The sequence below is a fragment of the Dryobates pubescens genome, chromosome 5 (genome assembly GCF_014839835.1).
Source record: "Dryobates pubescens isolate bDryPub1 chromosome 5, bDryPub1.pri, whole genome shotgun sequence".
Taxonomy (NCBI): domain Eukaryota; kingdom Metazoa; phylum Chordata; class Aves; order Piciformes; family Picidae; genus Dryobates; species Dryobates pubescens.
Genome location: NC_071616.1, coordinates 2,422,018 through 2,445,947, shown reverse-complemented (window position 1 = coordinate 2,445,947; position 23,930 = coordinate 2,422,018). Strand labels below are relative to the sequence as shown.

At 59.4% G+C, this 23,930-nt stretch overlaps 1 protein-coding gene across 1 annotated transcript in view; it reads right to left on the bottom strand.

The window, feature by feature from the left end:
• Positions 1-3,762: 3,762 nt before the first annotated feature.
• ALX4 (ALX homeobox 4) overlaps positions 3,763-23,930 on the bottom strand; it is a 54,237-nt gene continuing 34,069 nt past the window's right edge. The window contains exons 2-4 of the mRNA XM_054161417.1: positions 18,686-18,996; positions 9,775-9,903; positions 3,763-4,086 (exon numbers count right to left, since the gene is read on the bottom strand). Coding sequence (XP_054017392.1) covers positions 3,763-4,086; positions 9,775-9,903; positions 18,686-18,996 — 764 coding nt within the window. The remainder of the gene's footprint in view (positions 4,087-9,774; positions 9,904-18,685; positions 18,997-23,930) is intronic.

Here is a 23,930-nt window from a genome sequence, read left to right as displayed (position 1 = left end):
CACCTGGGGCTGGGGAGGCATTTTGATTGGGTGTGTGGATACAAAGCTTAGAGCTTCAAAGAGAAGAGAAGGCTCCCAGGAGACCTCATTGTGGCCTTCCAGGATCTGCAGGGGGCTCCAGGAAAGCTGGGGAGGGACTTTGGAGGGTGTCAGGGAGGGATAGGACCAGGGGGGATGGAGCAAAACTAGAAGTGGGGAGATTGAGATTGGCTGTGAGGAAGAAGTTGTTGCCCAGGAGGGTGGTGAGAGCCTGGCACAGGCTGCCCAGGGAGGTGGTGGCAGCCTCCTGCCTGGAGGTGTTTGCAGCCAGGCTGGAGGTGGCTGTGAGCAAGCTGCTGTGGTGTGAGGTGTCCCTGTCAATGCCAGGGGGGTTGGGACTGGCTGAGCCTTGAGCTCCCTTCCAGCCCTGCCAGCTCTGTGATTCAAAGGCAAATCCAAGCCAGGGGAATCTCAACTCCATCTATGGGCAGGAGTGAAACACCAAATAAGAAATAAACAGAGGAGAAAGGCATTAACATCATCATCATCATCATCACCACCATGCTCATAACCACTAATCAAAAGGGAAGGGCTTCACCCTGGTAACTTGAGAGGGCCTTAGGAGCTGTTGAGATGCAGGCTGGCTTGGGTGAGAGACAGATAGACATAAAATGATATCAATTCAGGCAGATCTTCCTGTTCATGTAACAGCCAGCTTCAAACCCCCAACAAACCAACAAAGCCAAGGCCAAGCTTTCAAAGGCATGGCACCTGTGGGTGTAACTACAGAGGCAGGGGGCTTCCACCTGCTTTGGGACACTTCCAAGGGCAGCTCCTTCCACCAAGCCCCCTGTGACACTGGGGGACAAAGTCTCCCCAGCCTGACCTCATGATGCTTTGGGTCAGTGGGGTTTGAAGCAGGTGGTGAGTCCACTGTGTGCTCTGCAGGGGGTGGTTTAAGGGGTGAGAAAGCCTTGGCCAAGCCTCTAACTGCTCCCAGAGGACTCTCCTCTGTCTCTAAGGCATTCAGTCCTCTGGGCTCAGGTGAGATGCTGGCCCCATGGAAGTCCAGGAGGAACAGCTGCCCTTTCACTAAGCTCTGTTGGAGCTACCTTTGGTACCTGCAGGCTACACAAGACCCATCTTCAGGTGCCCACCTAGCCCACCACCCTGATTTGCCCTGTCAGGTACATCACAGTGGGGAAAACATGGGGAGCAGGACTAGGTGACCTTTAAAGGTCCCTTCCAACCTAGAGCATCCTGTGGTTCCACGAGCATGGGGCCTTCAGGGCAGCCATTCTTCATGACATTGTCTGCTGACCATGGAGAACATCCTGCCCCTCGGTGCCCCTGGCAAAACACTCTCAATGCTGCACCAAGATCTGCTGCAGAAGCCACCTCCTGCTGCCCCAATCCCTTTGGTGGCCCAGGACCCAAGCCCTGGGAGGAGAGGCTGAGGGAGCTGGGGTTGCTGAGCCTGGAGAAGAGGAGGCTCAGGGGAGACCTCATTGCCCTCTACAACTACCTGAAAGGTGATTGTGTAGACAGGAGGGGGTTGATCTCTTCTCCCAGGCACCCAGCAGCAGAACAAGAGGACACAGTCTCAAGCTGTGCCAGGGGAGGTTTAGGCTGGAGGGGAGGAGAAAGTTCTTCTGAGAAGGAGAGATTGGCCCTTGGGATGTGCTGCCCAGGGAGGTGGTGGAGTCCCCATCCCTGGAGGTGTTCAAGAAAGGCTTGGATGTGGCCCTTGGAGCCATGGTTTAGTTGTCAGGAGGTGTTGGGTGATAGGTAACAGGTTGGACTTGATGATCTCTGAGGTCTTTTCCAACCTGGTTGATTGATTCTGTGATTCTATGACCCTCAGTAGCTTCTGGTGTGCCCAGTGAGGGGGGTGGATTTCCACCTCCACCCACAGGTCAGTGTGCTCCTGCCTGATTTCAGTGATCCAGCATCACTTTTAGCACCTAGAGCCATCATGCCCCATGGCTGAGTTGGACATTCAGGCTGGGACCCAAGTCCTGGCTGTGTGTGGTAGGAAGGGCCCTGGTGAGGCACGTGGTGTGGGTAGGGGGGGTGTCCTGCTTCCCTGGGAGCACCCAGGAAGGCATCCTGACATGCTAGAAGGTCTCTCTGGATCCTAGAAGACACCCCTAGGCCGTCTAGATGCCTGCCTTGGTGCTGAAGAATGTGGGTTAGTGGTGGACTTGGCAGTGCTGGGTTACCAGTTGGACTTGGTGATCTTAAAGCTCTTTTCCAACCTAAAAATTCCATTTCTAAGGGAAAATAAACGAACCTCCAAGAGGCAGTCAGTGCTCCTGGCCTTCTCTTACCCCAACAGGCCTGGTGGTGGTACCATGAGGTGGGACATGCAGGTTCTGGCGGGGGAGTAAAGCCCTGTGGTTCCCTTGCCCTCCTAGGAGGCAGCTGCCCCATCTCAGGCCATGCTGTGTGGATGGTGGTGCTCAGAGGAGCCTCAGCTTCTCTCTTGGTGGGGTGCAAGGATGGCCCAAGGTTGTTCCTGGCACTGTGAGATCCCTGGAAAGCAGGTGAGAGCACTGGGATGGAAGAGCAGGGGAGGCACATCAGACAAGCCAGGCAAGTGCTGGTGTCTCCTGCTTCCTCTGCAAGCTGAAGAGGATCCGAGGTGGCTGGAGCTGAGGCAGCATCACCTCACCCGGCCCTGTGTCCCTTCCCAGCCTGCTCCCTCTGCTGTACCCACCAGGAGATGCCCACAGGGGCTGGGGGGGCTGTGTGCAGCAGGGCCCGGGGGTGGAGGGCTGCAGGGGGCGGGGTGTCTGTGAGGCATCTGACGACCTTAGGTGCCCTCGGCCACCTCCTAGCACTTCTCAGAGCAGCCTCTCTGGAGACCTGTGGCTTTGCACAGCAGCTGTTGCCCTCTCCAAACGGAGAACAGTCACTGCCAACCCAGGAGAGACACTCTGCTGCCCCACATGAGCCTCAACAGTGACCATGGCTGTGACCAAGGCAACCCCAGGTGCTCCCTGGGACAGCAAACCATGCTGGGAAGCTGTCTTCTGCTGGGCTGGGCGATGGGAGCCTGGCCAAAACTCCCGGTGGTCTAGCACCGCGGCAGAGGAGAGGGACATCCCCTCCACAGGCTTCTGCATCTCTGAGCTTCATCTCAGCCTGCAAGAAGGAGAGGAAGCGGGGCAGGAGGAGCTGGGTGGGCGAAGGTTGCCTCCTTTCTGGCTTCGGGGGTCTCCCCAGCTCGGCTGTGGGAAGCCATGGCTGCTTGCTAGAGCCTGGGAGCCCGAGAGGTGATGTCTCTTTGCTGGTGTCAGAGTCCTCACCCAGTCCCCTGGCCGGGGCAGCGCAGATCCGAGCAATGCCGTCACCGAGTTAGGAGGGGAAGGAGCGCACGGAGGGGTGGGTAGGGTGGGGGTGGTCTGGGAGAAGCCCCTGAAGCACCTCCGGGGCTCTCACTCTTTGGATCTGGTGTCAGAAAGAGGAGCAGGGAGAGAGAAAAAAGACCAACCCAAAGCCGCCCGGGTGGCTGTGTGGGGGTGACGATGGGGAGCGGGCAGCTCTCGCGTGGCACCGCTCCACACCCTTCCTCCTCTCCTCCTCCTCCGAGCCCGGAGCCGCCGGGGAGCACCCCCCGCGTTCACGTTACCCTTCAGGCGTCCCGGAACGGGCGGAGGGGAGCGGGGAGCGCCGCGGCAGGACCCCCGAGGAGGCGGCCGGCGGCCAGTCCGAGCGGGCGGGGTGGGCGCTGCTGTCCCCACGCGTGGCGCGGCGGGCGCCGGGCCGGCCCCAGCGCTGTCATGTGGCCCAGGAGATGGCTGCGCTGTGCTCCTTCGCCTTCATCCTCAGGGCGGCGATGCTGGAGCTCTTGCGGTCGGGCTCGCCGCTCAGCTCGTAGCCGTTGAGCCCGGGGCCGATGCCGGCCGTGCCGAACAGGCCACCCATGTGCGTCTGTCCCACCGGGCCGCCGGGGCCGCCCAGGAAGGCGTCCGAGACGCCGCCGCCGCCGCCGTGGGGGTGGCCGTGGGGCGACATGCAGGAGGGCACCGGCTCGCAGGGCACCACGCAGGCGGGCACGGGGGAGGCGGCTCCGTTGTTGCCGATCCAGGAAGGGTTCTGGATCTGCGGGAAGGGGGAGAAGGAGAGTTAGGGGCTGCCCAGTGTGGGATGTGACCGGCGGCTGGGCTGGGGGCACGGAGGGGCTTGCAGAGGGGTCTGGCCGGGTTGCATCGGTGGGCCGAGGTCGGCGGGATGAGGCTCGGCAGGACCGAGGTCCTCCCTGGGGTCGCAACAACCCCAGGAATGCTCCAGGCTTGGGGCAGAGTGGCTGGAAACTGCCTGGCAGAGAAAGATCTGGGGTCACTGGTCAACAGCTGGCTGAAGATGAGCCAGGGTGTGCCCAGGTGGCCAAGGAAGCTACCAGCATCCTGACCTGGATAACAGAACCACAGGATGTTAGGGGCTGGAAGGCAGCTCCAGAGATCATCCACTCCAAGCCCCCTGCCAGAGCAGGGCACCCAGGGCAGGGCACACAGAACACATCCAGGTGGGGCTGGAAAGGCTCCAGAGCAGGAGACTCCACAGCCTCTCTGGGCAGCCTGCTCCAGGCTCCAGCACCCTCACAAAGGTTTCCCTTCTGTTCCCCTGGCACCTCCTCTGCTCCAGCTTGCCCCCAGTGCCCCTTGTGCTGCCCTTGGCCATCCCTGAGCAGAGCCTGGCTCCAGCCCTGCACATCTTTATCTCCAGCACTGAGGGCAGCCCTCAGGCTGCTCTGCTCCCAGCTCAAGAGCCCCCAGCTGCCTCAGCTGTCCTCACAGGGAGAAGGTTAGCAGCAGAGTGGCCAGCAGGACCAGGGCAGAGTCCATGGTGAGGCCACAGCTCCAATGCTGGGCTCAGTTTTTGGTCCCTCACTTCAAGAGGGACATGGAGGTGCTGGAGCAGGTCCAGGGATGGGAAGTAAAGCTGGGGAGGGGTCTGGAGCACAGGGCTGGTGAGGAGCAGCTGAGGGAGCTGGGGGTGTGTAGTGTGGAGAAAAAGAGGCTGAGGGGAGACCTCGTTGCTCTCTGCAGCTCCCTGAGAGGAGGCTGGAGCCAGGGGAGGGCTGGTCTCTTCTCCCAAGGAATAAGTGATAGAACAAGAAGAAACTGCCTCAGGTTGTACCAGGGGAGGTTTAGGGGGGACATGAGGAGCTATTTCTTTACTGAAAAGACTGTCAAGGCCTGGAACAGACTGCCCAGGGCAGGGGTTAAATCATCATCCCTTGAAGATGTCAAAGCCATGTAGATGTGATGCTGAGGGCCATGGTCAGTGCTGGGTTAAATCTTGGACTTCATGATCTTAAAGGTCCTTCTCCAACCAAAACAATTCTGGGAGGCCCCAGAGGCAGCAGGTCAGCTCCAAAGCCCACACACCAGCCCAGCCAGGGGCAGGGAGTGTGGTCCTGTGTCACAGGGAGCAGGACACTGAGATGCTGGAAGGTGTCCAGAGAAGGGCAAGAAAGCTGGGGAGGGGTCTGGAGCACAGCCCTGGGAGGAGAGGCTGAGGGAGCTGGGGTTGCTTAGCCTGCAGAAGAGGAGGCTCAGGGGAGACCTTCTTGCTCTCTGCAACTCCCTGAAGGGAGGTTGTAGCCAGCAGAGGGTTGGGCTCTTCTCCCAGGCACTCAGCCCCAGAACAAGAGGACACAGTCTCAAGCTGTGCCAGGGGAGGTTTAGGCTCTTCCCAGCAAGAGAGATTGGCCACTGGAATGTGCTGCCCAGGGAGGTGGTGGAGTCCCCATCCCTGGAGGTGTTCAAGATGGGATTGGATGAGGCCCTTGGTGCCATGGTTGAGCTGTCAGGAGGTGCTGGGGGAGAGGTTGGACTGGATGATCTCTGAGGTCTTTTCCAGCCTGGTGGATTCTATGAGTGTGTGACTGTGTGATCCCTTCCCCTTCCCCTCCCTTTCTCTCCCATTACTTTCACACCTCTGGGAGCAGGGATGCTCTCAGCACAGGGAACCTCGGGGGTCTCCTGGCGAACCCAGCGCCGTCCCTGGAAGCTGAGCTGCCCACAGCCCCCAGCCCAGGCAGCTTCCCCACAGCACTCATGGAGGAAGCACCATCCCCAGCTTGTGTGGGGCCACCTCCAGCAGCCACCTGGGCTGCTGCAGCATCACTACAGGAGGAGGGGTGGGGGGTAGGTGTGCTGGGGGCTGTGGGGTGATGCTGGATTAAAGTGGTGAGGAGGTGAGCAGCTGGAGCAAGAGAGCAAGGAGCCCTTCAGATATAGGCTGGGCAGGGACTGGCTGGAGAGCAACCCTGAAGAAAAGGACCTGGGGCTGCTGGGGGAGGAGAAGCTCAGCAGGAGCCAGCAGGGAGCACTTGCAGCCCAGAGAGCCAAGCAGAGCCTGGGCTGCAGCAAGAGAAGTGTGGCCAGCAGGGCCAGGGAGGGGATTCTGCCCCTCTGCTCCACTCTGCTGAGACCACAGCTGCAGCTCTGGGGCCAGCTCTGGAGCCTCTGTGCCAGGAAGGCTCTGGAGGGGCTGGAAGGTGTCCAGAGCAGGGCCAGGATGAGAAGCAGAGGGCTGGAGATGCTCTGCTCTGGAGACAGCCTGAGAGAGTTGGGGTTGTGCAGGCTGGAGAGGAGAAGGCTCCCAGGAGACCTCATTGTGGCCTTCCAGGATCTGCAGGGGGCTCCAAGAGAGCTGGGGAGGGACTTTGGAGGGTGTCAGGGAGGGATAGGACTGGGGGGGATGGAGCAGAACTAGAAGTGGGGAGGCTGAGATTGGCTGTGAGGAAGAAGTTGTTGCCCATGAGGGTGGTGAGAGCCTGGCACAGGCTGCCCAGGGAGGTGGTGGCAGCCTCCTGCCTGGAGGTGTTTGCAGCCAGGCTGGAGGTGGCTGTGAGCAACCTGCTGTGCTGTGAGGTGTCCCTGCCCATGGCAGGGGGCTGGGGCTGGCTGAGCCTTGAGCTCCCTTCCCCCCCTGACAGCTCTGTGATTCACCTCAGCACCCTCTGCACCTCTCACTCCTGGCCCTCTCTGACCTCCTGCCTCCTGCATGCTGCTTGTTTGGCTGTCCTGAGCTGGCAGAGGAGGCCAGGAGGGAGGGAGGGAATAGAAGAGGTGGCAAAGGCAGGAGAAGGGGGTGCTGAAAAGGCTGCTGAGAGAGTCCTCTGCTTGCAAAGCTGCTCTGGCATCTCTCAGCTGCTCCATAAGGGCTTCTTGTTCAGCGTGGGGGAGATGCCAAGCAGGAGAGAGGTCAAACTCTCTTGGCTTGGCTGCAGGGGGAGCTTTGGTGGGGAGGTAGCTGGCAGCTGGGACACCATGGGAGGACTCCCAGCACACTTCTGAGGACAAGTCAGGGCCAGAGCATGGCAGCAACAGAACTGTCTTCCCTAAGTCTATAATCATGCCCTGGGGCACGTTCTGGGGGTGGGCAGAGCAGTTGGCCAGAGGGAGAGAGTGCTTAGCTGGGGGCAAAGCCCCCATTCCCCCTGCCCTGGCATCACCTCAAGGCAGTGTTGGGGACCAGGGGCTAAGCCAGTGCTCAGGAGGCTGCTGTGGCGTGTCCAGGTGTCCCAGGACAGGAAGATGAGGCAAGGAGGCAGCTCTGCCACCTGCCTGCTGGGTCAGGGTGGGAATGGATCCAGCAGGATCCAGGAGCAGCCCCAGACACTGCCAAGAAGGCTGCTCTCACCCTTTCTTTGGAGCACAAACCCACAAGTCCTTTGGGAAGCATCCCTGGATGTCAGCAAGCATGCTGCAGGTAACACAGCCCATCGCTGGGAGATGGCTGTGGGAGTTTGCCAGGGGCAAAGGGCTTCTGACTAGGAGCCTACAGAGGGTGCTGGGGAGAAGAATGTGGCCAGCAGGGCAAGGGAGGGGATTCTCCCCCTCTGCTCAGCTCTGGGGAGACCCCACCTGCAGTACTGCCTCCAGGTCTGGAGCCCCTATTGCAAGAGGGATCTGGAGGGGCTGGAAGGTGTCCAGAGAAGGGCCAGGAGGATGAGCAGAGGGCTGGAGCACCTCTCCTGTGAGCACAGACTGAAGGAGTTGGGGCTGTTCAGTCTGGAGAAGAGAAGGCTCCCAGGTGACCTCATTGTGGCCTTCCAGGATCTGAAGGGGGCTCCAAGAAGGCTGGGGAGGGACTGCTCAGGGTCTCAGGCAGTGATAGGACTGGGGGGAATGGAATGAAGCTGGAGGTGGGGAGGTTGAGGCTGGAGGTGAGGAGGAAGTTCTTCCCCATGAGAGTGGTGAAGCCCTGGGATGGGTTGTCCAGGGAGGTGGTTGGGGCCCTGTCCCTGGAGGTGTTTAAGGCCAGGCTGGATGAGGCTCTGGCCAGGCTGATCTAGTGTGGGGTGTCCCTGCCCATGGCAGGGGGGTTGGAACTGGATGATCCTGGTGGTCCCTTCCACCCCTGACTGATACTATGGTTCTATGATACTGGATCCAGTTCTGGGCTTCCCAGTTCAAGACAAGGAGCTGCTGGAGAGAGCCCAGCAGAGGCTGCAGAGCTGCTGAGGGGCCTGGAGGAGCTCTGTGAGCAGCAAAGGCTGAGAGCCCTGGGGCTGAGAGCCTGCAGAAGAGCAGCCCCAGAGGGGAGCTGAGCAATGCTCAGCAAGAGCTGAAGGAGCTGTGGGGGGCAGGAGGCTGGGGCCAGGCTCTGCTCAGTGGTGCCCAGGGACAGGACAAGGGGCACTGGGCACAAAGTGGAACCCAGGAGGTTCCATCTGAACAGGAGGAGAAACTTCTTTGTTGTGAGGGTGCTGGAGGCCTGGAGCAGGCTGCCCAGAGAGGTTGTGGAGTCTCCTTGTGTGGAGAGCTTCCAACCCCCCCTGGCCATTGTGCTCCTGGGCAAGCTGCTGTGGGTGCCCTGCTTTGGCAGGGGGTTGGACTGGGTGAGCTCCAGAGGCCTCTTCCAACCCTCTCCATGCTGGGATTTTGGATTCTGTGGAACCAGGGGGACACAACAGGTAGCCTTTGTGGGAACTGCTGAGGGGGGGGGGGGGGGGGGGTTAACCATAGCTCCTGGACCTTTTCCAAACCAGTGGCAGCAGCAGATGTGGTAGAAGAAGCCTGGTGGAATACCATGTGCTGGGCAGGGTGCCATGTACCCCAACAGTGCCTGAACTTTGTCGCTCAGGGTTGAGCTCTTTGCCTGCTTTAAGAGGTGGCTTCTTCAGTCCAGGACATAAGAGACCCGAGCAGGACACCAGGCTAGATGAACTCCTGCCCCATCAGTGCTTGGGGGGATGAACCCAAGGTGCAAAGCAGCACTTGGACTGTGAGCAGATGTGTGGTGTCCAGCCAGCCAGGTGGAAATGGGCTGGAATTGTGCCAGGGGAGGTTTAGGTTGGAGATTAGGAAAAATGGCTTTGCTCCAAGAGTGGCCAGGGATTGGAAGAGGCTGCCCAGGGAGGTGCTGGAGTCCCCATCCCTGGAGGTGTTTAGGAAGAGCCTGGCTGAGGCCCTTGGTGCCATGGTTGAGCTGTCAGGAGGTGCTGGGGGAGAGGTTGGACTGGATGATCTCTTGAGGTCTTTTCCAGCCTGGTGGATTCTATGAGTGTGTGACTGTGTGATCCCTTCCCCTTCCCCTCCCTTTCTCTCCCATTACTTTCACACCTCTGGGAGCAGGGATGCTCTCAGCACAGGGAACCTCGGGGGTCTCCTGGCGAACCCAGCGCCGTCCCTGGAAGCTGAGCTGCCCACAGCCCCCAGCAGCTTCCCCACAGCGCTCATGGAGGAAGCGCTCCTGCCATCTCTGGAGGTCCCCTCCGAGCCCTGGGGGGCTGTGTCTGTGTGGAGCAGGGCAGGGGTGTTGGGCTGGGCTCACCTGGGCGTAGTTCTCCGCACGGGTGAGCAGGGGGAGCTCGTAGGCGGTGGAGAAGTGGGTCCGGACCTGCTGCATCTGCCCGAAGCGCTCCCGCTTCCGCCACTTGGCTCGGCGGTTCTGGAACCACACCTGGGCAGGGGGGACAACAAGGAAGGCAATGTGCTGCGCCCTGAACAGCTCTGATGCCTTTACAAACACAGGCAGGGAAGGGGGATGGGGCGGGGGGTTAGTCAATAAACGAATGAGTTGCTTAAGATCCCTGTTTCTGCTCCGAGGCTCTGGCGAGCCCAGCGGCCCCGGAGAGCAGCATCTCGGCCACCTGGAAAGGAGACAGCTGACTTCCCAGCTCACCTAACACCGGCTCAGGGATGTATGCCTGTCCTTGTGCCCTCCTGCTCTATTAGAGCTGAGGGCTGGGGGTCAGGAGGGAGGGGACAGGCTCTGCTCAGCTGCACCCTGGGATAGGACAAGGGGCAATGGATATAAACTGCAGCCCAGGAGGTTCCAGCTCAGCATGAGGAGGAACTTCTGCCCTGTGAGGCTCCCAGAGCCCTGGAGCAGGCTGCCCAGAGAGGTTGTGGAGTCTCCTGCTCTGGAGCCTTCCCAGCCCTGTCTGGATGTGTTCCTGTGTGCCCTGTGCTGGGTTCTATGCTCCTGCTCTGGCAGGGGGGGTTGGGCTCGATGATCTGCAGAGGTCCCTTCCAACCCCTCACAGCCTGTGCTCCTGTGCAACCCCCTGGCAGGCAGGTGGTGGTGGTGGTGGTGGTGCCTGGCACGGCAGCAGGATGCTCTCCACACCTCCCTGGGGGGAGCTGGGGGTCAGCTCACCCTCCTGGGCTGCCTGGGGAGGTTCCCAGCTCTTCGTTCCCACAGCTTGCTTTGCCCTGGGGGCATCCTCACACCCCAAACCCCAGTGCTGCCCAGGTGCTGCCAGCAGCTCTGGAGCCATCAGCCAGCCTCAGCTGAGAAGTGTGAATCCACTCATGTGAGCTGCTGCCAAGATGAAGCCAGAAGCTCTGGGACTTTCCCCAAGCCTCAGCCCTGCCTGTGATGATGCTCTTGGCTCAGAGCTTGCATTTCTCACTGCGTTCTCAGCCTTGTGAGGGGAAAAAACCAACAAAACAAACCAAGCCCAAAGAAGCCTGACACTCTCCCTCCTTAGCTGCAGGAAAGGACCAGAGCCCTTCTACAGCCTTTGCTGCACACCAAGCTCTCTTTGCTGGGTTTGCAGCTCTCTCCTTCCTGGTGCCACTCAGAACCCTGCAAGGCAAAGAGCAAAAAAACTCTCTTTCTGCTCTTATTTTTACTGGCTTGACATCAGTGTGGGTTATTGCACTGTTGTCAGCATCACTGCTCCTGATTTGCATCAGCCTGGGAGAGATCAGAGCCTGGCCCAGTGTCTTCAAAGCCTCTTGAAGCTTGTGAGTCAGGGAAACACATCAATCAAGAGGCTCTTTGAAGGCACTGAGGGATGCAGGCGATCACCAGGGGCGGGGTGGTGCAGGTCACGCCGGTGCACGAAGAGAGCAGCCCTAGAGCCCCTGGCTTCTGCTTCCAGTTTTGCACGGTGGCTCACGGGGAAGGAGGGGAGGGGGGAACACGGCTGAGGAGCCATGCCTGGTCCCTCCAGGGAGAGGCAGAGCCAAGGGCTCGCCGTTTCTGCTCTGAGCTGACCTCCTTGCTTTTGCTGGAAGGGTCATTGCGGGCTCTCCTGCTTCAGTTTCCCCCCCTTCCCAGCTCCTCTCTGGCAGCGGTGCCAGGGGGCAGCTGAGGGGCTGGGCCAGGCTCAGCTGGGGTCTGCTCAGCGTGGGGAGCACCAGGACGCATTCTCCCCGGGCTGGGTTGAGCGCCCGAGCTGGCCAGACTTAGCCATACCCAACCCAGCGACCCGATGCTAACCACCCCCCCCTCCCCGCCCCTCCCCCCCCCCTCCAAATCAAATCCCCCTCGGAGGATTCTCAGGGGGGTGCAGAAAGCCCTGCCAAAAAGGGCCCTGGCTTCATCCCAGCTGCAGAGGGAGAGAGTCCTACTGCAGCAGGTTTGGTGCCCTCAGGCATCTGTCTGCATTTCTTCTACCTCTTCCTGGCACAGCCGCTGCAGCCCAGCTGCAGGCCAGTCCCGGGGCTGGCCCAGCTCATGCCTCTTTGATCTGCAGATTCAAAGTTAGTGCTGGTGACCCAGGCAGAGGAGGCCCTGCTGTGCACAGAGGGGTGGGGAGCAGGTAGGGAGCAGAGCCCTGGCTGTGCGTGAGGCCAGGGCCAACATGTGCCAGGCATATGCGGCCCTTCCCCTGCCTGGAGAAGGCACTGCCTGCCCCTGCCCTGCCTGCTCAGCTCTGCTGGGGCAGCCCCTTGGGGCTTCAGGTGGGATGCTCAGGCAGGATGTTCAGGTGGGATGCCCAGGCTGGATGCTGAGCATCCTACCTGAACATCCTGCCTGAGCATCCTGCCTGAGCATCCCACTGGAGCATCCCACCCAAGCATCCAGCCTGAGCATCCCACCTGAACATCCTGCCTGAGCATCCTGCCTGAGCATCCCACCCAAGCATCCAGCCTGAGCATCCCACCTGAACATCCTGCCTGAGGACCCCACCTGAGCATCCTGCCTGAGCATCCCACTGGAGCATCCCACCCAAGCATCCTGCCTGAGCATTCCACTGGAGCATCCCACCTAAGCATCCAGCCTGAGCATCCCACCTGAACATCCTGCCTGAGGACCCCACCTGAACATCCTGCCTGAGGACCCCACCTGAGCATCCTGCCTGAGCATCCCACTGGAGCATCCCACCCAAGCATCCAGCCTGAGCATCCTACCTGAACATCCTGCCTGAGCATCCTGCCTGAGCATCCCACTGGAGCATCCCACCCAAGCATCCAGCCTGAGCATCCCACCTGAACATCCTGCCTGAGCATCCCACTGGAGCATCCCACCCAAGCATCCAGCCTGAGCATCCCACCTGAACATCCTGCCTGAGCATCCCACTGGAGCATCCCACCCAAGCATCCAGCCTGAGCATCCCACCTGAACATCCTGCCTGAGGACCCCACCTGAGCATCCTGCCTGAGCATCCCACTGGAGCATCCCACCCAAGCATCCAGCCTGAGCATCCCACCCAAGCATCCTGCCTGAGCATCCCACTGGAGCATCCCACCCAAGCATCCAGCCTGAGCATCCCACCTGAGCATCCTACCTGAGCATCCCACCTGAGCACCCCCCTGCAGCATCCAGCCTGAGCCTCTCACCCCAGCATCCTGCCATAATACCCATTCCAAGCACCCTGCCCAAGAGCATGCCACCCAAGCACCCTTAAGGTGCGTGCTGAACATGCTGCCCCAGCATCCCATCTGAGCACCCAGCCTAAGCATCTCCCTCACTCATGCCCCAGCTCCCATGGAGGTGCCCAGCTCTGTGGTGCAGCCTCTGAAGCCCCCCCCTCTGAAGTGGGGGTTGTGCATTTGGCTTCCCCAGGCTGGAGCTGGGGGGAGGTTTCCTGGAGCTCACCAAGGCAGAAGAGGCTTTTTAGTCTGCTGCTCCTCATGTAGCCTTTGGCCTGCCCTGGTGCTGGCAGAGCAAAATGCTTTACACTGGCAGCTGCTGCAAGGGAGCTGGACCAGATGACCTTTAAAGGCCCCTTCCAAGCCAAATGATTCCATGGATTGATGGATTGCAATCCCCATGTGGCTGGTGGGCTGGCAGGCTGTGGCAAACCATCATGTCAGCCTGAAGCAGAGTGTCCTCAGCCCAAGTGCTGCTGCTGGGGCTGTTGGAGACCCCCTGAGGGCTGGCAGTGTGCTGCTCTGAAACACTTGTGGCTAGCTTTGGACCTCTTATTGAAGCCCTCCTTTCTTTCCTGGTCCTTTTGGGGTTTTGCCTGCTTTGGTGTCTTGCAGTTTGGTTTCTTCAGACCTCCACAGTGCTCCAGGGAAAACAGGACAGGCAAGGCAAGGTGGCATGTGGGCAGGGCAGCAAAAGCCCAGCTCATCCTAAGGGTTTAGGATCACAGAGTCCTGTAGGCTGGGAAAGCACCTTGAAGATGAAGGCCAACCATTACCCCAACACTACCAAGCCCACCACTAAACCATGGCCCTCAGCATCACATCTCTGTGGCTTTTAAACACCTCCAGGGATGGTGACTCCACCACTGCCCTGGACAATCTGTTCCAGAGCTTGACAACCCTTTCAGGGAAGAAATTGTTCCTCTGGTCCAACTTAAACCTTCCCTGGTGCAACTCGAGGCCGTTTTCTCTCATCCCACCACTTGTTACCCGGGAGAGGAGACCCACCCCCACCTGCCTCCAACCTCCTTGCAGGGAGCTGTAGAGAGCAATGAGGTCTCCCCTCAGCCTCCTTCTAGCCAAGCCCAGGTCCCCACACAGGACTTGTGCTCTAGGTTGCCTCCATCCTAGCAGACACCTGCTTTAAAAACCAAGTCCCAAGCCCACCAGAAGTTTCTTTCCCTTGTGTTGCCTGGCACCCTTCACTGGGGCAGGGGTGTGAGAGTGGCTGCTGCAGAGGGCACTGCAGCTCTGGCCTCTGGGGTCAGGCTGGGTGCAGGGATGAGATGTTAACAAGCCAGGCAGGGGTGGAGGGTGGTGTCCTCTCCCCAGCCCCTGCAGACAGCGCTTTGATAAGCCCTGATGTGCCAAATCAGCCTCATAAAACTCCTCAGAACAGAGCCTTGTTTCGTGTCTCCATAAACAGGCAGCCAGATGCTGGTACCTCAATCCATATGGATCCACAGCCCACGTGCTGGCAAGGGGGGGAAGGAGCGTGGAGAGGCTGGGAATGGCCTGAGACAAAGAACACAGGAGGCTCCTGCTTGCTGCTGCTGCTGGCCTGGCACCCTGCCCCTGCCACCAAGCTCCTTGTGCTTAAGCTGGGACCTCAGCAGCCAGCTGGCTGGCTGGTTTGGGACCGAATGTCTGGATGGCTGGGGCCTCTGCTCTGCCCTGGGGAGACCTCACCTGGAAGATTGCATCCAGCTCTGGGCTGCCCAGCTCGGGAGGGACAGGGATCTGCTGCAGAGAGCCCAAGGGAGGCTCCAAGGATGCTGAAGGGACTGCAGCACTGCCTGGGGAGGAGAGGCTGAGAGCCCTGGGGCTGTTCAGTCTGCAGAGGAGAAGGCTGAGAGGGATCTGATCAATGTCTATCAATAGCTGAGGGCTGGGGGGCAGGAGGGAGGGGACAGGGACAGGCTCTGCTCAGCTGCACCCTGGGATAGGCCAAGGGGCAATGGATATAAACTGCAGCCCAGGAGATTCCAGCTCAACATGAGGAGGAACTTCTGCCCTGTGAGGCTCCCAGAGCCCTGGAGCAGGCTGCCCAGAGAGGTTGTGGAGTCTCCTTCTCTGGAGCCTTCCCAGCCCTGTCTGGATGTGTTCCTGTGTGCCCTGTGCTGGGTTCTCTGCTCCTGCTCTGGCAGGGGGGTTGGACTTGATGATCTCCAGAGGTCCCTTCCAACCCCCAACATCCTCTGATCCTCTGGATGGTTGGGGATTGGAGGTCTGGTATGTTGGGGGCTGCACTGCTGTGTCCATCCTTCCTCCAAGTTAAAGAGAGAGGTGGTTTCCCTTCTCTCCCACCCACCCCAGCACAGACTGAAGGGTGAGATCTCCCCCACCCCTACCCTCTAGCCCTACTTCTCCCCTCCCTCAGCTCAACCTCTGCCTGGCTGCCTATCTGCAGGACCCCATCCCTCTGAACAAAAAATCTCTCTCCCCTCTTGCTGGGGATGGGCCACCAGCTTCTTCTGCTTTCCAGCCTGCAAGAACAGAGCCAGAATTCATCCCTGAGCACTGAAACTGGACACCATTTTATCAGTGGCCTGGAATGGGAAATTGGAGCCTGGGATGAGAGAGCTGAATAACTCAAGCTTGTTTTCATTTCATGTTTAATTTCCTGCAGGCTTAGCTCAGTCTTTCCACTCCTTCCACCAGCCTCCCAGGGTTTTATGGGGGAAAAGGGATCAAGAGATATTGCTTCTTGCTTTGCTTTGCTTTTCTTGCCTGTTTTTTGGGGGGGGGGGGCTTGTTTTGTTTTGTTGTTTCAGGGGATTGGGGTTTTTTTTTTCCCCTTTCTTCTCTATTTTGCTTCCTCCTTCTCTTGCTGCAGCAGAGTTTGACATTTGACTCTCAAGCCCCTGCTGCATCACAGGGGCACCACCAAGAGCGTTCCACGAACAGGCTCAGCAGCCATGAGGGGGAGGTGACATCCCCTGGCTCCTTCCAGTCCCTGCTCTTCCTCCTCCACCACAGGGCAGGCCAGGAGGCAGAGACACAGACCAAGAGGCCAGGTTTAGGCATCTGGCAGAAAGGAGGCTGAGGGGGAGACCTTCTAATGGTCACTTGAATGGAGGCTGGAGCCAGGTGGGGGTTGGGCTGGTCTCCCAAGTGAGAGGGTGAGAGGAAATGGCCTCAGGCTGCACCAGGGGAGGTTTGGGTTGGACATCAGGAGAAAACTCTTCACTGCAAGGGTTCTGAAGCCCTGGCACAGGCTGCCCAGGGAGGTGGCTGAGTCCCCATCCTCAGAGGGGTTTCAAAGGCACAGATGTGGTGCTGAGGGACATGGGTTAGCCCTAGCCTGGGAGGGTTGGACTGGATGAGCTCAAGGGTCTTGTCCAACCCAAACCATTCTGTGATTCTGTGTGCCTGCAAGGGCCATGTGTGTGTCCTCCCATCTTCCTCTAGTGCCACCATCCAGCTGTCTGCCCATTCTTCTTCCTCCAGTGCCACCACATCTGCTGCCACCCTGGATGGGCTGGCAGAAGCTCAAGCAGTGTCAGAGGCCATGGCATGAGATTGAGCACATCCAAGTGCCAGGCTCTGCACCTTGGCCACAGCAACCCCAGGCAGAGCTGCAGGCTGGGGTCAGAGTGGCTGAGAGCAGCCAGGCAGAGAGGGACCTGGGGGTAGTGGTGGACAGCAGCTGAACATGAGCCAGCAGTGTGCCCAGGGGGCCAAGAAGGCCAAGGGCATCCTGGCCTGCATCAGGAACAGTGTGGCCAGCAGGAGCAGGGAGGTCATTGTGCCCTGTGCTCAGCACTGGTTAGGCCACACCTGGAGTCCTGTGTCCAGTTCTGGGCTCCTCAGGTTAGGAAAGAGGTTGAGCTGCTGGAAGGTGTCCAGAGAAGGGCAACAAAGCTGGGGAGGGGTCTGGAGCACAGCCCTGGGAGGAGAGGCTGAGGGAGCTGGGGTTGCTTAGCCTGGAGAAGAGGAGGCTCAGGGGAGACCTCATTGCTCTCTGCAACTCCCTGAAGGGAGGTTGTAGCCAGGTGGGGGTTGGTCTCTTCTCCCAGGCAGCCAGCACCAGAACAAGAGGACACAGTCTCAAGCTGTGCCAGGGGAGGTTCAGGCTGGAGGGGAGGAGAAAGTTCTTCCCAGCCAGAGAGATTGGCCCTTGGGATGTGCTGCCCAGGGAGGTGGTGGAGTCCCCATCCCTGGAGGTGTTTAGGAAGAGCCTGGCTGAGGCCCTTGGTGCCATGGTTGAGTTGATCAGATGGTGCTGGGGGAGAGGTTGAACTCAATGATCTCTGAGGTCTTTTCCAACCTGGTCAATTCTGTATTCTGGTACCAAGCAGGAGCACTGCAAACTGCAGTCTGGAGCTCAAGAGCCCAGGCTTCAGTGGGACCTTTGATGGCTATCAAGGTGTGAGCTGCAGAGGTCCACTCCAGAGGAGGGTTCTCCTGGGTTTTGGCCCGTGCTTCTGAGCTCTGCCAGAGCTTTGCCTTGACCTTGACCCAGGGCAAGGAGCAGCACCTGGAGAGTTGTTTGCTCCTTCTCTGTGGTGTCTGGCTCTGCTGGAGCCCTCAGGGACCTCGACCAACTGGACAGATGGGCAGAGTCCAATGGGATGGCATTTAACAAGTCCAAGTGCCAGGGGCTGCACTTTGGCCACAGCAACCCCAGGCAGAGCTACAGGCTGGGGTCAGAGTGGCTGAGAGCTGCCAAACAGAGAGGGACCTGGGGGTGCTGATTGACAGCTGCCTAAACATGAGCCAGCAGTGTGCCCAGGTGGTCAAGAGGGCCAATGGCATCCTGGCCTGCATCAGGAACAGTGTGGCCAGCAGGAGCAGGGAGGTCATTGTGCCCCTGGACTCTGCATTGGTTAGGCCACACCTTGAGTCCTGTGTCCAGTTCTGGGCCCCTCAGTTTAAGAAGGACATTGAGAGACTTGAAGGTGTCCAGAGAAGGGCAACAAGGCTGGGGAGAGGCCTTGAGCACAGCCCTGGGAGGAGAGGCTGAGGGAGCTGGGGTTGCTTAGCCTGGAGAAGAGGAGGATCAGGGGTGACCTCATTGCCCTCTACAACTACCTGAAAGGTGGTTGTAGCCAGGAGGGGGTTGGTCTCTTCTCCCAGGCAACCAGCACCAGAACAGGAGGACACAGTCTCAAGCTGTGCCAGGGGAGGTTTAGACTCGAGGTGAGAAGAAAGTTCTTCACCGAGCGAGTCGTTCATCATTGGGATGTGCTGCCCAGGGAGGTGGTGGAGTCACCATCCCTGGAGGGGTTCAAGGGGAGATTGGATGTGGCACTTGGTGCCATGGTCTAGTTGTGAGGTCTGTTGGGACAGGTTGGACTCGATGATCCTTGGGGTCTCTTCCAACCTTAGTTACTGTGATGCTGTGATCTTGGGGAGCCAGCTGATGAGAGCTGGCAGTGGTGGGGCTGGAGATGCTCAGGTCCTGCTCCCCCGAGGGGGGGTGGTGGGGGGCAGCTTTCTCCTCCAGATGCCCAGGTTTCGTGCAGCCTCAGCATGCCACCTAGCCAGGCAGGCGACAAGACCCGGCTCTCTCTGCCACCCCACACTCTCTGCGACCCAGCCACCTCCTCCTCAGCTCACGCAGCTGCCCCTGTGGCCAGGCAGAGCCCCGGGGGCTGGTTGGCAGCCCCCCGCCGCGGCCAGCCCCCCGTTACCTGCACGCGAGCCTCGGTGAGGTCTGTCCTCATGGCCAGCTGCTCCCTGGCGTAGACATCTGGGTAGTGAGTCTTCTGGAAGACCTTCTCCAGCTCCTCCAGCTGGTAGCTGGTGAAGGTGGTTCTGTTCCTGCGCTTCTTGCCCTTGTTGCTCTCCGAGTCGGCCTTGTCCATGGGGCTGGGCAGCTCGGCGCTGGCCCTGTCCTGGGGCACCTTCCCCCCGGCCTCCTTCACGCTCAGGTAGCTGCCGTCCATGCCCGGCGCCTCGGCGCTGCCCTGCAGCTCGGCCTCGCCCAGGCTGCTCTCCTTACCTGCTTGGGTGGGGAGGAGGAGAGAGGCAGAGAGAGGAGAACAGGTCAGGGGTAAAGCTGTCAGCCTGCTGGTCGGTTGCGCCAGCTGAGCCTGGCAGTGGAACCGGGGCGGCTGGCACCAGCCGGGGCAGATGCAGAGCAGGGAGGTGAGGGCCTGGGTGCAGAATGCTCCAGGCTGGAAGGGACCTCCAGAGCTCACCCAGCCCAACCTCCCTGCAGCCAGCAGGGACATCCCCAACCACATCAGGCTGCCCAGGGGCTCATCCAGCTTCACCTTGAATATCTCCAGGGAAGGAGCCTCCACCACCCCCCTGGGCAGCCTGTGCCAGTGTTCCACCACCCTCATAATGAAGAACTTCTTCCTCACATCCAATCTCAATCTGCTCTGCTCTAGTTTGAAGCCATTGCCCCTGCTCCTGTCCCTGCAGGCAAACAGTCTCTCTGCAGCCTTCCTGTAGCCCCCTTCAGGTCCTGGCAGGCTGCTCTTAGGTCTCCCCAGAGCCTTCTCCTCTCCAGGCTGAACACCCCCAGCTCCCTCAGCCTGGCCTCACAGCAGAGCTGCTCCAACCCCCTGAGCATTCCCATGGCCTCCTCTGGAGCCTCTCCATCAGCTCCAGGTCCTTGCTGTGCTGAGGGCTCCAGCCCTGCCCCCAGCACTGCAGGTGAGGTCTCCCCAGAGCAGAGCAGAGTGGCAGAATCACCTCTCTGGCTCTCTGGCAATGCTGCTTTGGATGCAGCCCAGGCTGCCCTTGGCCTTCTGAGCTGCAGTCTCACCCTGCCTGCTCCTGGCCAGCTTCTCATCCCTCAGCACCCCCAAGACCTTTTCCTTAGGGCTGCTTTCTTTGCTGTCTTTGGCTTGGAGGGTGCTGGAGCTCAGTTTAGGTGTTGCATGGGTGCCTGGCCAAGCTGCATCCAAGGAGGAGATGGCTGCTGTAGCAGGGAAGTTGATCACAGCCCATGGATGCCAGGACAGCCATGGAAAGGGAGGTTGGGACAAGCTCTGTCAGCTCCTCATGCTCCTCTTCTGGGAGCCTGGTGGAAATGACACAAGCACCCCAGCAAGACCTTCCTTCACCTTCTCAACACCCACAGTGGGACTGAACCTCATGGAGTGCTACATCCCGGGGTGCTGGCCACAGGAGAGGTCTCTGAGGACAGAGGCATCCCAAACCCAGACCTCAGAGGACTGTCCCCAGCAGCATGCTTGGTGTGAAGACAGCAGACTGAGAGAGTTGGGGCTGTTTAGGAAGAGCTAAAGGAGCTGTGGGGGCCAAGAGACCTCCACCAGAATGGGTCAGGGCAATCCCAGGCACTGATATAGGTTGGGCAGGGACTGGCTGGAGAGCAGCCCTGAAGACAAGGACCTGGGGGTGCTGGGGGAGGAGAAGCTCAGCAGGAGCCAGCAGTCAGCACCTGCAGCCCAGAGAGCCAAGCAGAGCCTGGGCTGCAGCAAGAGAAGTGTGGCCAGCAGGGCAGGGAGGGGATTCTGCCCCTCTGCTCCACTCTGCTGAGACCACAGCTGCAGCTCTGGGGCCAGCTCTGGAGCCTCTGTGCCAGGAAGGCTCTGGAGGGGCTGGAAGGTGTCCAGAGCAGGGCCAGGATGAGAAGCAGAGGGCTGGAGCTGCTCTGCTCTGGAGACAGCCTGAGAGAGTTGGGGTTGTGCAGGCTGGAGAGGAGAAGGCTCCCAGGAGACCTCATTGTGGCCTTCCAGGATCTGCAGGGGGCTCCAGGAAAGCTGGGGAGGGACTTTGGAGGGTGTCAGGGAGGGATAGGACTGGGGGGGATGGAGCAGAACTAGAAGTGGGGAGATTGAGATTGGCTGTGAGGAAGAAGTTGCTGCCCAGGAGGGTGGTGAGAGCCTGGCACAGGTTGCCCAGGGAGGTGGTGGCAGCCTCCTGCCTGGAGGTGTTTGCAGCCAGGCTGGAGGTGGCTGTGAGCAAGCTGCTGTGGTGTGAGGTGTCCCTGCCCATGGCAGGGGGCTGGGACTGGCTGAGCCTTGAGCTGCCTTCCCCCCCTGACTATTCTGTGATTCTATGCTTCCATGATTTGCTTCTGCTTGTTCCTCCCTAAGGCTCAGTAGCTGTGAGCAAACCCAGCTTTGAGCTGCTGTAATGGGCCACAGGTATCCTCAGGGACAGGCACTGAGGTGGGATGTCTTCTCCTGGCCACCTCCTGCCTGCAGTGGCAGCAGTGTGCTACCTGGCCACCCTCTCCTGACCAAGCCAAGGTCATTCCAACTGCCTGATCTTTTCCCTTTAAAAAACAACCCCCAAACATTCCATATCAGCCTATTTTTAAATGCTCTCCATCCAAGAGAAGTCTTTCTGGGAAACAACTCCACCAGCTAGTGATGTGCCCTCTGGGAGCTTTCCCCCAGCACTGTCACATCCAGGCTCATCTAGAATAGAATAGAATAGAATAGAATAGAATAGAATAGAATAGAATAGAATAGAATAGAATAGAATAGAATAGAATAGAATAGGTTGGAAAAGACTTCAGAGATCATCCAGTCCAACCTCTCCCCCAGCACCATATGATCAACTCAGCCATGGCACCAAGTGCCTCATCCAGGCTCTTCCTGAACACCTCCAGGGATGAGGACTCCACCACCTCCCTGGGCAGCACATCCCAAGGGCCAATCTCTCTTGCTGGGAAGAACTTTCTCCTCCCCTCCAGCCTGAACCTCTCCTGGCACAGCTTGAGACTGTGTCCTCTTGTTCTGGTGCTGGCTGCCTGGGAGAAGAGACCAACCCCCACCTGGCTACAACCTCCCTGCAGGGAGTTGCAGAGAGCAAGAAGGTCTCCCCTGAGCCTCCTCTTCTGCAGGCTAAGCAACCCCAGCTCCCTCAGCCTCTCCTCCCAGGGCTGTGCTCCAGACCCCTCCCCAGCTTTCTTGCCCTTCTCTGGACACCTTCCAGCAGCTCAACCTCTTTCCTAACCTGAGGAGCCCAGAACTGGACACAGGACTCAAGGTGTGGCCTAACCAGTGCTGAGCACAGGGCACAATGACCTCCCTGCTCCTGCTGGCCACACTGCTCCTGATGCAGGCCAGGATGCCCTTGGCCTTCTTGGCCACCTGGGCACACTGCAGGCTCATGTTCAGCCTACCATCAACCAGCACCCCCAGGTCCTTCTCTGCCTGGCTGCTCTCAGCCACTCTGCCCCCAGCCTGTAGCTCTGCCTGGGGTTGCTGTGGCCAATGTGCAGAACTTGGCACTTGGATGTGTTCAATCTCCTGCCATTGGCCTCTGCCCATCTGCCCAGCCTGGCAAGGTCCCTCTGCAGAGCTCTCCTACCCTCTAACAGCTCAACTCCTGCCCCCAGCTTGCTGTCAGCTGCACATTTACTGATGCTGGACTCCATCCCCTCCTCCAGATCATCAATCAAGATATTGAACAGGCTGGGGCCCAGCACTGACCCCTGGGGCACACCACTGGTGCCTGGCTGCCAGCTGGCTGTGGCACCATTCACCACCACTCTCTGGGCTCAGCCTCCAGCCAGTTCCTCACCCAGCTCAGAGAGCTGCTGTCCCAGCCAGGGGCTGACAGCTTGGCCAGGAGTTTGCTGTGGGGGATGGTGTCAAAGGCCTTGCTGAGGTCCAGGCAGACCACATCCACAGCCTGCCCCACATCCACCAGGCAGTCACTGGGCATGGAAGGAGATCAGGTTGGAGAGGCAGAAGCTGCTCTTCCTAAACCAAACCCCCCTGCAGTCAGCAGGGACATCAGAGGGTGGTGTTGGGGACAAACAGCACGAGAAATGTTCACTCCAGTGCTGCTGAGAAGGTCACAGCACAGCAGCCTGGGGGAGGTGTGTGGCTGCTGCTCCTCTCACTCTTTATCTGAACCAGATCTTTTGGTTTGGTTTGTTTTTCCTAACCCAGTAGAAACGTCTGCTTTTGAGGGCAGGGATCCCTGTGCTGCCTGGTGAGCTGCATTCACAGGCTCACAGGATGTCAGGGGTTGGAAAGGACCTCCAGGGATCTTCAGGTCCAACCCCCTGACAGAGCAGGAGCAGAGAACCCAGCACAGGGCACACAGGAACACATCCAGACAGGGCTGGGAAGGCTCCAGAGAAGGAGACTCCACAACCTCTCTGGGCAGCCTGCTCCAGGGCTCTGGGAGCCTCACAGGGCAGAAGTTCCTCCTCATGCTGAGCTGGAACCTCCTGTGCTGGAGTTTATATCCATTGCCCCTTGGCCTATCCCAGGGTGCAGCTGAGCAGAGCCTGTCCCTGTCCCCTCCCTCCTGACCCCCAGCCCTCAGCTATTGATAGACATTGATCAGATCCCTCTCAGCCTTCTCCTCTGCAGACTGAACAGCCCCAGGGCTCTCAGCCTCTCCTCCCCAGGCAGTGCTGCAGTCCCTTCAGCATCCTTGGAGCCTCCCTTGGGCTCTCTGCAGCAGATCCCTGTCCCTCCTGAGCTGGGGAGCCCAGAGCTGGATGCAATATTCCAGGTGAGGTCTCCCTAGGGCACCACAGCTACCTGGGGGAGAGCTCAGCCTCTTCTCTCCCAGTCCAACACCTGCTGCTTGCTTCTCTTTCATGTTCTTTGAAGGCCACTCACAGACCTGGCTCTCACAGAAAGGAATCACTTCTGAAGCCTCCACACAGAAGCTGTGGCTGGAGCATAAAAGGCACAGTTTATGCCCCAAGCCTTTCCTCCTCTGGCACCTTCATTTCAACAGCAGGGGAAGAAAAGCTGACTTGTACATGTTGAAGGGAACAAAAGGTCACAACAAAACAAAGCTTCTCACAACCTGCTGTAGCTGAGGCTGAGCTCCCATCCACCAGGACATCACGTGGGAAGAGAGAGAGGGCAAGAGAACCTCCTGCCATGGCCTCCAGCAGGAGGAAATGGACCTGCTGAGGTGTGTGCCATGGCCTCCTCACTACTGAGCGTGGAAGGTGACCCCTTGTCACCCCAACTGTTC